The sequence below is a fragment of the Glycine max genome, chromosome 14 (genome assembly GCF_000004515.6).
Source record: "Glycine max cultivar Williams 82 chromosome 14, Glycine_max_v4.0, whole genome shotgun sequence".
NCBI classification, from domain to species: Eukaryota; Viridiplantae; Streptophyta; class Magnoliopsida; order Fabales; family Fabaceae; genus Glycine; species Glycine max.
Genome location: NC_038250.2, coordinates 2,734,115 through 2,747,818, shown reverse-complemented (window position 1 = coordinate 2,747,818; position 13,704 = coordinate 2,734,115). Strand labels below are relative to the sequence as shown.

The 13,704-nt window shown below is 30.4% G+C and overlaps 2 protein-coding genes across 2 annotated transcripts; both read left to right on the top strand.

The window, feature by feature from the left end:
• The first annotated feature begins 1,000 nt into the window (after positions 1-1,000).
• Positions 1,001-4,720, top strand: LOC100305615 (uncharacterized). Its single transcript, NM_001251048.2, has 6 exons — positions 1,001-1,175; positions 2,640-2,690; positions 2,774-2,843; positions 3,025-3,065; positions 3,917-3,976; positions 4,359-4,720. The coding sequence occupies exons 1-6, from the start codon at positions 1,110-1,112 to the stop codon at positions 4,410-4,412; spliced, it is 342 nt and encodes a 113-aa protein (NP_001237977.1). The 5' UTR covers positions 1,001-1,109; the 3' UTR covers positions 4,413-4,720.
• Positions 4,721-8,926: 4,206 nt separating this feature from the next.
• Positions 8,927-13,554, top strand: LOC100791169 (hydroxymethylglutaryl-CoA lyase, mitochondrial). The gene is made up of 9 exons (XM_006595713.4): positions 8,927-9,171; positions 10,588-10,779; positions 10,941-11,142; positions 11,344-11,523; positions 11,790-11,870; positions 11,939-12,102; positions 12,292-12,428; positions 12,710-12,825; positions 12,960-13,554. The coding sequence occupies exons 2-9, from the start codon at positions 10,613-10,615 to the stop codon at positions 13,212-13,214; spliced, it is 1,302 nt and encodes a 433-aa protein (XP_006595776.1). The 5' UTR covers positions 8,927-9,171; positions 10,588-10,612; the 3' UTR covers positions 13,215-13,554.
• The last annotated feature ends 150 nt before the right edge of the window (positions 13,555-13,704 follow it).

Here is a 13,704-nt window from a genome sequence, read left to right as displayed (position 1 = left end):
GTAATATGGGCAATTGTAATGATATACTTAGATGGCAGATGCTCTGCTTTATGTTGTCTTTCAAGGAGATATGCATTGTTTTTAAGAAAATTATTACTTATCCAAATTATTGATTATTATGACAATATTTTTTCTATTAAAATATTCTTAAGAGTTGAAATATAGTAGTGAATTAAGTATTTAGAGAACGTATTAATAAGGTTATTAGTTGGTGACCCAAAAAAATAAGGTTATATATTTTATTGTAAGATGGTGTGTATACTTTCCAATAAGAGAAGAGAAAAACATTAAGAATGTTATATATATAAAATATTAAGAATATTTAATTCAGAAAGTGAAGAGAGAGAAAATTCCACTTTTCAAATTATACATTTTAATCTATAATATAAAAATAAAATTATATAAATTTATTTATTATAAATTCTAATTATAATATAATTTATATATTATTAATTTTAATTACATAAAATTGAGTGTTTGTTTTACAGAATTTTTTTATATTTTAAGGAATCTTATTTTTAGGAATTTAACATGAGAATATTATTTTTGAATATTTTAAACATTTTAATATGCATGAGAAGAATTTTTAAAATTTAAAATAATTTAAATAAAAAATTGGAATTTTTGTAACAAATTTTAAAGTAATTTAAATAAAAAAGAAAGTCACTTGTGTATTAGAGAAATATCACTTTCCCATCTTCTAGTGAGAATATAAATATTAGAAAACATGGTAAAAGGGAAATTGTAGCTTTCTCAGACAATAATAGCACCTAAAAATACTTTTTAAAAACTTGTGACAGAGAAATATACATTCTCGTTTTCATTTTCATAATTTCAGGATAAAGTTATACATTTAATTTATATACCAATTATTAGATTAAGTAAAAAAAATAGCAAAAATAAAGTAAAGTTAGATTAAGTAAATTATTAAAGATATTGTTTTTTACCCCATCAAATCAAATTATATTATATACACACTTTAAAAAAAACTGAATTTATTAAAGACAAAAACAATAATCAGAGTGTGGTTGGGTTGCGTTTCTCCGTTCTCAGAAGGTTTTGGTCAGTGAAGTCTTCTCCTTCAACAACAACAAGGGGTTGCAGTTAAAATGGATGAAGCTGAATTTCAACGCCTTCTCCAACTCTTCCCCGTTGTTCGTTCTCGCGATTACACTGTACTTCTCTCTTTCTCCTCTCTCTGTGTTTAGGGTTTACAACACTGTGCCTTTTCCGTAATTTTGGATCTCTATTACTCTGCATCGGCAATCTGGCTTCTCTGCCAGTTAAAGTTTCGATTTTTCAGACACCCATATTGCTTCTCATATTGCTTCTCTCTGATACAATTCTACCCTTTTGCTTTTATATTGGTTTAAGGTGGTAGTGTTAGAGTAATGTATTGTAGTGTCTGAATTCATGTGGAAATTTTAGGTGGGTGCAATAGATTGGGTTAGGATACCATAAATATATGAGAAGGGTTTAGTATGAGATATTAATTAACAAGGTCCTGGCATGAATTGGGTGGATTTTATAAGTAAGGATGTGGTTTCAGTTCCAGTTGTGAAATTGGGTAATTCAAATGTATACTAATTGAGTTAAATTTTATGAAATGTTGCACTCGGTTTCACCTAGGAATTGAAGTTAGAGGCTTTGTTAGGAGGTTGGAGCAGTGAGGATAAGATTCTATGGAGTGTTTGCAGATCTATGGTGTATTTGATTTAAATGGATTGATTTTGTGTTTGAGGACATTCGTCTCTATGAAGTTGTCATGGGACAAGGTTGTATTCAATTTATGGATTCTACCTGGGTCCCTTCTCATTGTTTTTTTAGAGGAAGTTTCTCTTCTAAACATTTAGCTGGATTGGAAAGCTCTCCTGTTTTCCCCTTTCAAGTTTCATCTTTAGTTGTATTTTTCTTTTTATTATTTTTAGGAAGATAGCTTATCCTCCTTCCTTTGTGTGTTCTTTCTCTTTTCCATATCATGATCTTATTTAATAGAAATTACAAGTGTAATGATATTTTGTACCAACTTTTGAACTTCATTGAAACAATTTGAACATACTGAAATCCAAAGCCATCTCTGCTTGCTATGGTTTGATGGATCAGTATGATAAATTAACTTTTTTTGTTCTATGCGTGGGTTGATGATTGGAAAATGCTAGGACGATGTTAAGGGACTTGCTACTTGACCTATTTTAGAATTTAGAGGCAAAATCTTGACCTTTCTTTTCTGTATCTGGGCTTCTATTGTGCTCAGTTTGGATTATGGAGAATTCCTTACAGTTGCTAGAATTTTCCCAGGAAGTTGTCAGAACCAATTATTATCTCATCTTGTTTTGATTTTTATTTGATTCAAAGAAGATTGGAATAATTTCCCGTTTTTAGTCCATTTACATTTGTAGTATGCACAACATTGACATTTTATATGAATCAATTGGTTTTCTCTACCTTAAATGCTTTTACACGTTTGGAGGACTGGCATATATATTATTTTCTGAACTTGAGATACTGATGCCCACAGCATACTCTAAAACTATACATGATGCAAAATCCAAGATTTTTATTTCTTAGCTTAAATAATTTACAAAATTCTGTATTTGTGAATGCATTGAAGTACCAAATTGGCAACTGTTAAATTTCAGGCAGAAGCATCATCATCCAAACAAATTGCATCTGGGTCAGCACAGAATGAGGTGGTAATGCTGAACTTGAATCTGTTGTATGTATTGATGTCTGCATATATATTTATTGTTAGCTAACAAATTTGTCTCTGCAGGTAAAGGAATGGCAAGATGCATGGGATGAAAGGGATAAGGATTTTGAGAAGCAAGGAATTAATCAACAAGGTACCGGGGTACCACTATTTTTTGGACTTTTTTTTTTTATCAACTTCAGTTTTTGAGAAAGCTCACCAAAGTTCATGAGTTACATGGCAGTACGATTAATTATTTTGCTTATAACTCATAAGAAACAGAATTATGCTTTTGAAATTAATGCTATGCATGTGTGAATTCTTCAAATCTACAGATTCATTTTGGAGCAAGCTAAAGTCGGAGGCTGCTAGGAAGGTATTCTGAAAGTTACCTGTTCTTAAATGCATACTAATTTTGTTTTAGAATTAGCGTTGTAGCATGTTAATGGAAATTTGGTTACACCCTTGTTTAAGTCCTTCAAAAGTTTGAATATAGTAGGCCTTTTAACCTCAAATAGTGAAGTTTTAATTGAAAACTAATGGCAATGACTAGATGGTTTGACTTACTCTTCCATAAGAAGAGTTTGACGTATGGAAGGATACATTGGTTTCCATTTATGCATCAGTTGCTTATTATTTTCTTTGTTGATTAAACCCAAATTCTCTATTTTCCCATATTATTGAAAATTATTTTCTTATTTCCAGTCGCATATGGTATGTCAAAAATCAGTTGTTTTGCATCATTGCTTCCTTCCCTTGGCAACAGTGACCTTTTACTTGATTTCCATGCCCAGTTGAAATTTTCATTTAATGGACCTTTATTTTGCCAGTTTTTTTGGGTACTTTATTATGATTATTTAGTAAAGATGAGGAGAGAAGCATTCTCTAATCTAATGTGATGGAAAATGTTTTTTTTTTTTGTAATAAGGGAGAAATATTCTTATTAATATTCCTGTGCCAGAACAAGTTTTAACTCTCTATTGCATTTTCTTTTTCGTAAACCTGTTTAAGAGCTATGGTTACATCTTAAATTAAAGTATTAGAAGCTCTTTAGACAGTAGTGACAAAAGAGATAAGGGGGTTATGCCTTCAGTATTTCTGCTATATAAGCATATAACTTTGATGGGGATGTTATTGAGGATCCATGACATTTACCTGTGATTATTAAACAAGTTTTTAAGTATCCTTTGAAGGAGACACAGCTCATTGGTTCTAATCTTCCAACAGGTGGGTGCAGAAGAAGCGGAGAGATTTTGCAAGGCGTTCCAACAAATCCATAAGAAACTAGTATGTGCAAAATAATTGTGATTTAAGTCATTGTTCCAACAAATATATTATGAAAGATATATTTTATACAACTTGGTATCTTCTTGGAAAGCATTTTTTGTGAAATTGACTAAAAAAGTTATGCCTCCAGAAGTATTATTTTCTATGAAAATGGAATTTTCTATATTTTTAGGCGAGTCTTTCTTAAGAACATTATACATGTTTTGCAACAAAATATAGAAAAATACGCCCCCCCGAAATTCCAGAAAATGAAGAAAAAAAGAAAATTAACATGTTTCTAATGAAATACTAAATAGAATTAGAAGCTGAGTTTCCTTGTTAGTATTAAATTTGTCGAAATTTTATTTTCTTGTTTTATTTTATGTTTTTCATTATATTTTAGGTCAATGAAGAGTTGAGTTTAGATGCTGCTCGAAGCTTCTTAAAATCATCCTAGAGTTCTAAAGAATCACGCATGCTTTCGACATTTCTTATGATTGAACAATCAGCCATCGTAATTCTTTTGTACTGTATCAAAGTATTTTATAATTTAATATCTGCGACATTTTTATTTGTAGTTATTTATTTTTATTGTATTATTAAGAACTAGTTTTCTTCCCCCAGTAACCCCACCCCTTTTTTTCTTCATTTAACTTCATTGTTTTTATTTGCCTATAAGCTGGAGTTTGCATCATAAAGCGGTGATTGTGATCGTATCAGATAAAGTCTGTTACAGTTATTATAATAATAATCATAATCACTTTTAATTTTTTTTTGTTTTGATTTTTTTAAATAATCAAAAGGTGACAAGAATATAAAATCTGATTAAAATCAGAAGTTATTATGAACAGTTTTTCATTATTTTTTGTTTTTATAAAATTATTTTTATGATTGCGAATGAACATAAATTAGCCTTTTTTAAAATAAAAAAAATCTAAAAATATTTGCTAGATTATTTTACCTTGGGATCATTTTTTAACTGGTAAATAGACTAAGATTATATGATGCAAGTGATGATGAATAAGCATTATTAAATAATAACCATACTGATTTGGGAAACCCATTTGTTGTATTAATATGTTCACACTTTTACGAGAGAGTTGATTGATTATTTTAATATATCTATTATCTACGATGCCTGTGTTGTGTTTATACCCGAGGAAGATAATATTTCAACTGAAAACTCAAGATAGTTGAGGCATCCAGTAGCTTAGTAGGACAGGTATTAGGTGATTGATCAGAATACAATAATAAATTAGACTATGCATTTAAAATGGATTGTTAATATTAAATTTAATCAAAATAATTGTAACCACATTTATTTATAATTATAAGATTAATACTTTTCATTTCCTATCATTCTTCATTAATATGCCACTATGTCACTCTAGTTGTATATCTTACTTTTGCGTTTATTGGTAAGTCGCACTTTTAAGTTCGGTTGTCTTAGTTAAATCATGCTAGCAGTTGAAAGGCAAGTATCACCAAGAAACACGACATTCCCTTCTATACCTGGTTATCCAGAAGAAAAAAAAAAGCCCGGTTTTAATGTTTTAGTTTTTTTTTTTTTTTTTTGAATAAGTTCTATGTTTTATTTTCAGATGATATTGTTTTACAATAATTACAAAATAATGTTATTATGAATAAAATAAATATTACCAAAAGTAAAACAAATTTGGCAGCCTCTCGAGCCTCATTTATGATTTATTCACTAATGTATGGGATTTTAGTTCTGTAATAAAGCAATAGAACCTTTCAATATATATATATATATATATAAAAGACTTAATATCATTTTTTGGTCCATTATGTTTTCTAGTTATTTTTATTTTGATATATTAAGTTTTAAAAGTTTTATTTTATTTTTTTATGTTTTCAAATGTATCATTTTGGTCATTTTTTCAATTTTTCGTTAGAAATGTTAATGTTATGTTAACTTTTAATTTTTAAAATGGTTTAATGTCACTTTGGATTCATTATGTTTTACAGTTATTTCATTTTAGTACATTATGTTTAAAAATTTTCATTTTAGTTCTTTATGTTTTCAAAATGTATCATTTTGATCTTTTTTTAAATTTTTTGTTAGAAACTTAGTGTGTCGTCATTGTTTTAAATTTTAGAATAGTCAAGTTAATATAGTGGCCATTAAAAATCATTATTATCTTTTTTTATTTAAAAAATTAAAAATCACTAAATAAATGAAGAAAACATGGATCTGAAACCACGAATAACAACAAAATTCATTCTCATATTATATTATTTTTTTCATTCAATTTAATCATTTAATAAAGATAATAATTTTTTTTTATTAATTATTCTCGATTACAATGGGTAAAGGCTCCTTCTTTCGTCATTTTGTCTCTTGCCATCGACCTAAAAAGATGAATGTCCCACCCAGGCTTCCCTCTTTGTTGCAACTTCTCTACGTGGTTGGAATATTCGGTTATTTTAATGAGATTATGGGTTGGCGTTGTTTGATCTATGTAGTGTTGTATTTTTTTATCTTTTCATATTAAGAAGAGGTTGGAGGAGATGATATTTTTTTTAATTATTTATTTTTAAAAAGAAAATAATGATAGTAGCAATTTTTAGTCATCACTATATAAAATTTATTATTTTAAAGGGTTTAATGTCACTTTTGTTCCATTATATTTCACAATTATTTTGTTTTGATACATTAAGTTTTAAAAATTTTATTTTAGTTATTTATATTTTTGAAATATATCATTTTGATCCTTTTTAATATTTAAATGTTAACAGAACTCTAATATTTCCAACGGGCTATTAAAAAAAGATTAAAATCATACATTTCAAAAATATAAAAAACTAGAATAAATTTTTTTAAATTTTAATATATTAAAATAAAATAATTATAAAACATAATAATAAACTAAAAGTTACATTAAGCCAGTATTTATAAAGTACCATGCATGATGCATCTTTGAATGACTACAGCTCCTTGTAACAATGTTCACACGTACCACGCATCTTGCAATGTATCTTTCTCATCCTCTATGATAGTTCAATTCATAAAGTAATTAAATACCAGGAATAAAGTTGAATTTGATTTAAAATGAGATATTTGCTGTAAGTTGCATTTGGCATAAATGAGTGTTGAGCTTGAGGTTTGCTCTGGTCTGAAGCTTCATCTTTATTAATGGTTTAGTTGGTGATTGGGCAGAATGGCACTCTACCTGTCTTGGTCACCGACCTCTCTTTTTGTTTTTGCGTACAAATACAAATACAAAATCTGAAAAGCATGAAACATTTCAAAATTATGCATGTCATCATCATTTCAATGGGACGGAATTCAGAATCTATTTTTATGAAAAGGGCACCGACCATACTAAAACAAGTAACTTTTCATTCGTCAAGCAGAAACAAAGATATTACTTCCTTCATTTCATTTTATATGATGTTTTAGAGGAAACAAATTGTTTCAAAATAAATATCATTTTACAAAACTAAGATATCATTGAATATTTTTTTCAAGACTATTTTTAATCAAATGCTTAATAAGAATAAATGATTAATTATTTAGATAAATAAATGATATATTAAGAAATTATCTAATGTTTTTCAGAAAATTCAACAATTAATAACATTCCTTAATTCCTGTATCAAAACCTTGGACGTCATGTACAAGTGTAACAAAGATGAATGATAACGAATGTCTAAGAACTTAAAATAATTTTTTTTATTGGAATGTGAAATTAAATACTCCAACCTAATTTTAAATGCTAACCGATGCCTTGGAACATATTTGTAAAGAGTTACATAGTTTTTCCACTTCAATTATATACTGTTGTGAAAGTCTATTAGGATCGAGCAACCAACCGATTGCATGATTGGGTTGTTCTCCAATGCGTCTGCTTCACTTTTACGTGGGTTGATCCCTCAATTAGTGGCCACTTCACACGTATTTTTTGAAACCTCACAGTTGCTATTGTCATAACTATGGACATTGCGTATTCGTTCAAGATAGTTCATATAATATTTAATTAGTTGAACTTCTTATCATACTAAGACAAGGTGATGATAAAAAGTTGTTGGAAAATAGTACAACATTATTCAAGATTATTGAATTTTCTAGTACCTATCTGAATTATAAGTTGATGGTGTCTAGGGTGGATCACGTGATCCATTATAAACCACAGTTTACAATCATTAGATTCAACTAAAGTGTAAAATGTTATCATAGATTCTCTATTGAATCATCTCCTCCATCTCTTCCTACATCATCTCCTTTCTTCATGGCGTTGCTGCAGTCACACCCCGTCATCGTTGAACCCCGGCCCTTATTTCATCCGTCAACTACTTCCTTCAAATGTATAAATTGTGGTATGTGAATCACTTAAAAGTGATCCACCCTAGACACCAACTTATAAGTTAGTATAAGTTATAATTAAGTGATTTTCATCCAATGAATTAATAATCTACATTAACTTCATGTTTAAATTAAATTGATATAAATTAGAATTTAATATGTACACATTGACCTTATAAAATAATTTTACATAATAATTGGAATTATATAACTTATAAAATTTTAGTTTAAATATAATTTTGATTTTTTTATTTTATTAAATCTCCAATTTTGATTTCTTCATTTTAAAATTAGATATTTTATTATCTTATTTTTAAATAATTCATAATATTGATCAAATCCTCTACTATGTCTATATTTTATTTTTTTTTATTTTGTTCCAATTGAATCTCAGGTCTAATATATTCATTTAAGATATTATCAAAAAATGATTTAATTAATTATATTATAAAAAATAATAAAAAGTAGACAAAATTAAAAATTAAACTAAAATTACAAATTTTCTAATATCTCAATTTTAAAATAAAAAGATCAAAATTATAAAAAAAATAAACTAAAATTATATTTAAACCTGAAATTTTTCACACCCTCAAAGCATAATTTTTTCTCTATAAATTACTCTTTCTTTTCAAGTTCAACGTAACTCTTTGTTGTATTGACACCTCTGCATATTTTGAAGTGTCACTTACCTAACTAGTCACCTAACTACCAACTGAAAACCAGTTCCTCTTTCTCTGTCTTCATTGAATTCAAATAATCAAACAAATAGTCGATGACCTTTTCCTTCCCTTTGTTCCTACTCTTCTTCTTCATCTACCCCTTCCTAGTTACTTCCTCTTTCCATTCTCTACAATTTCTAGGGTTTCCTCAACTCTTTTCCTTTTTCCAGGTCTGTCTGCTTCTTCCAATTCTCTATTTTCTTTCCTCTTAAAGGAACTTGCCCACCAAAGTCTCAAATTCAAATAGGAAAAAAAATAGAATTTTCTTTATCTGCACTCTTCATTGAGTATGATTGTTTTCCATTGAGTGCCTTTTTGCCTTAAGTTTATTTATTTATTTATTTTTATGGAGCTTGGTTTCAAGTTTCTACAGTGAGTTCCCTCTTTGTTTTTCTAGTCAATTGTGCTCAGCAGCAATTTGAAATCCCAAAGGCACAATTTATCTTTATTATCTTAAAAGGGCTACATTTTCTCATTTGATACTATGCTTCCAGATAAAAAAGGCTTTGACTTGATGTTGAGATGAGATACTCAGAACAGAACAAGCGATTTTTTTATGACCTTATGGCTAAACAATTATATGTGATTGATCTTTTTTGTGACTGGCTATCCTTATTTGAGTTGGTGGGCAATGGGGGAATGAAAATCACTTCACAAATGCTTTAATCAACACAAATGCGGAAAGGTTGTAAGTGGAATGCAACTCCTTTACATTCCAACCACAAATCTTGGCCCTATTATAGCACGAAAGCAAGTTGGAAGTTATTTTTTGCCCACTACAAAGCAAAAAGGAGTTCAGGGTTGAAAATTAAAACTTTTCTAACTCCATTTCACTTGCTCAGCCAATTTGTCTTAGATTCTTAGTTTATGTCTAACTCAATCTCAAAAGCTAGTTCAAGGAATGAGAGTTGATCCTCACTTATATACTTTATCTTGACTTTATCTTTAGTCTATATGAGACTTGAGTTTTTTTCCAATAATGTGAGCAAACATTGTCTGTGTATGTTTGGATTCACATTGGATGAACTAGAATCACGCTGAATAGTGGCTAACATGATTTTAAGTGTCAACTTTTTCATACAAGCATTGTCTATGCATGCTTGAATTAACATTGGACTATCTAGAATTACGTTGAAATACCAGCTAACATGATTTTAAGTAAATGATCACTTGTTTGATTTCTTGTTAAGATTGGGTCTAGAATTAATTGAGTTGAAGCAACTTTACATTGCTTTTAAGTTGAATCGGGAATTTATATTGAGTTTTACTACTAGTATACTTTTATATTAAAAACATCTAAACATAAATCACATCACTTCAAAATCAATTATGTAAACCTTCACCCAAACTCACTGAAATTAATTGCAACTAATTATGATTCTTCTTTCACTGTTTTTTATATGGCATGGCATCATTTGTGGTAAATGAAATTTATAAAAGGAAACTAATTTATCTTGCAATTTTAACACAAGAGTATAACTTCCCATTGAATATCATTATGTGAAGATAAATAGAAGCATGATACGCAGATGAAAATATGCCTCCCATTTGATGCACAGTACTTACTCTCTCACATCTTTTGCTAGCTCCCTTTAACCCAACCAATTTGCCATGTCAAGTTTGGAGGAACCACTTGGTCTTGACAAGTTACCAAGCATGAATACCATTGACAGGATTCAGAGGTTCTCGTCAGGTTCTTGCCGTCCTAGAGTAGATAACTTGGGCATGGGAAACTGCTGGATTGAAGGACGAAGTTGCAGCACATCTAACAGCTGCAAGTGAGTCAAGTATTGCAACTTAAGTTAAAGACTTGATACATTTTACTGATCTATCATTCAACATCCTTTTTCCCTCTTTTATGTTCTAATCCCTGCTGTTGTATAGTTTTTAATCTGTTACCTGCCTACTATGTCCGTAATATCTTTCTATCTCTGTGCAGTGAAGATGATGAAGAGTATACAGCAGAGACATTCCCATGGAAAATACAAACAAGAGACTTATCCCAAGATGACTCCTTCAGTCAAAAGTCTTTGACCAAAGGGAGGAGGTCAATGAAATTTGGAATGATTGATGATTCAATCTCTGATTGCCAAAGCAGTCCAAAATGCCACACCAAAGATATGCAAGGTTTGGCTTATAAGGTAATTCAGTGGCTGCATAATCTTCAATACTCTTTGTTCAAGTTTTTTCAGCTACTAACTTAGCTATCTATACCTTGCCTCCTCATCTTTCCAATTAAGTAATATATTTTAAACTTTCTATTGTTTGTTTATTTTATCACATTTCTTTGTCTAGTAATTAGCATGTTTTCAATTTTTAATTGGACAATGGCTATGATGCAGTTTCTGAATAGTATACCAAAGTTTGTAAAGATAGTAGAAGTTGGTCCAAGGGATGGATTACAAAATGAGAAGAACATTGTGCCTACATCTGTGAAGATTGAATTGATTCATAGACTAGCTTCCACCGGGTTATCTGTTATTGAGGCTACAAGCTTTGTATCTCCCAAATGGGTCCCACAGGTATTATAATGGCTTTACCTTATTTGTTGTAACTTGACATTGATGATTTTTAAGAGTGATGGGTAGAGTAAAATTTCTCCAAGGTGGTTGTATCTGACATTAGTTCTCAATCTCATGGATCAACTGGTGTTTACTATGGATGCTTTTGGATGGCTACTATCATTGGATAAAATCCAATCCATTTATAGAATTCTGAATGACTTCAACAGTTGTTATCCTTATGCATTCCATCTGATTTTAAATAATAATGTTTCTTTGTCTTATAGTTGGCTGATGCAAAGGATGTAATGCAAGCAGTACATAACTTGAGAGGCATCAGATTACCAGTTCTGACCCCTAATTTAAAGGTAGAATAATCTAGATAACCATAAATAGGCAGACATACATTCAGATCTATGACCTGTTACATTCATAGGGTTTTGAAGCTGCAATGGCTTCTGGTGCCAGAGAAGTTGCTATTTTTGCATCAGCTTCGGAATCATTTTCAAAATCAAACATTAACTGTAGCATCGAAGAGAGCCTTATTCGTTTCCGAGCTGTTACTCGTGCTGCTAAACAACTCTCAATTCCTGTTCGAGGGTACGCCTTTTATTTTCTTTTTAATTATTTTAAGATTACATCAAATAACTGTCTGCTTCAATATCTGTATTGGGAAAGCAATACCTTTCACAAAGTGCCCAGGTCAAGGTCTAGTAGTTGGATGCATGAAAGTCCCATTGGTTGATGTTGTAAATTTTGCTGACATACTATTCTGCTTCTATTCCATAGGTATGTATCATGTGTTGCTGGATGCCCAGTGGAAGGACCAATCCCTCCTTCCAAAGTGGCATATGTTGCTAAAGAATTATATGATATGGGTTGCTTTGAAATCTCCCTTGGTGACACAATTGGAGTTGGCACACCAGGTAACAAATTTGATGAATTTTGAACTTCTAAAGTTTAAGTGATCCATGCTTGATACAATAATTGTGGTGGTGTATTTGTTTCATTTTGTTGATAGACAAGATTCTCTATTCTTGTAGACCTTTTGAAGTAAGAACTTGATAAGGTGAAAATGCCAATTCTTGGCAGAACTTGGGGACGAATGTAAAACTAAGTGCTTTGCATTTTACTGAGTATTTGTCATTGGTTTCTGGCATATGATCCTTGTACTTAGATTGTTTCCCATTCATTTTGTGGTGTTCAGGAACTGTAGTTCCTATGCTTTTGGCTGTGATGGCTGTAGTTCCAATAGATAAGATAGCTGTCCACTTTCATGACACATATGGGCAATCTCTTCCAAATATACTTGTGTCCCTCCAAGTAAGTCATCAACTAAATGGCTTGGACTTTTGACATGCTTGTCTTTTAGTGTGTAAAAAAATGATTTCATTTTTTTGTTTGCTTTGTTTTGGCACTCAACAATCATTAAGGGATGTTAATTTGTATTTGAACAGATGGGGATTAGCACAGTGGATTCCTCTGTTGCTGGTCTTGGTGGGTGTCCATATGCTAAGGGAGCTTCAGGAAATGTTGCAACTGAAGATGTTGTTTATATGTTGAACGGCCTTGGTGTCAAAACCAATGTTGATCTTGGAAAACTCATGTTGGCTGGGGATTTCATCAGCAACCATTTGGGGAGGCCATCCACTTCAAAGACTGCCATTGCCTTGAACCGTGTCACAAGTAATGCATCCAAGATATCATATTAACTATTAAGTGTACCATAAAAATTTATATCAATATGGAAATATGCTTCATGGTGGCATATGATCACTCTACATATTATGTTCCTTGTTCTGCATGCTAGTAGCAGAGGAATAACATGTTCACTTACCTGGATGAGTTTTGGTTTTGGGAAGGAAGAAATATAGTGAGTGCAAGTTGCTTATTTGAAGCTTATCTTATCATTGTACAACAAAAGTTTTTTTTCCATGCCCAGGAATCAGGTAGTGAATTGTAAGGATGAGTAAAATCTATTTGGTTAGTCATAAATATTCTTGAAAATACTTATCTAAGTTTCATGGAAATAAAAAAATAATGATATTTTTACCGGTGTGATTATTTATCACGTTAAGATTTTCAAAAAACTAAATTTATCTCTACCAAATGACCCCTTAACCGTTGCTCCCCTTCACAACAATGTTGCGTAGAATATATTTAATGAATTCATGATTTAATTGTTGTATTTGGTGTTTGTTG

Excerpts from the sequence above, each read along its gene's own strand:
- LOC100791169 (XM_006595713.4), top strand. The coding sequence starts at position 10,613 with ATGTCAAGTTTGGAGGAACCACTTGGTCTTGACAAGTTACCAAGCATG. Across the intron at positions 10,780-10,940 it reads AGCACATCTAACAGCTGCAA|TGAAGATGATGAAGAGTATA; the intron begins GTGAGTCAAGTA and ends ATCTCTGTGCAG. Across the intron at positions 11,143-11,343 it reads TGCAAGGTTTGGCTTATAAG|TTTCTGAATAGTATACCAAA; the intron begins GTAATTCAGTGG and ends GCTATGATGCAG.
- LOC100305615 (NM_001251048.2), top strand. The coding sequence starts at position 1,110 with ATGGATGAAGCTGAATTTCAACGCCTTCTCCAACTCTTCCCCGTTGTT. Across the intron at positions 1,176-2,639 it reads TTCGTTCTCGCGATTACACT|GCAGAAGCATCATCATCCAA; the intron begins GTACTTCTCTCT and ends GTTAAATTTCAG. Across the intron at positions 2,844-3,024 it reads GCAAGGAATTAATCAACAAG|ATTCATTTTGGAGCAAGCTA; the intron begins GTACCGGGGTAC and ends TCAAATCTACAG.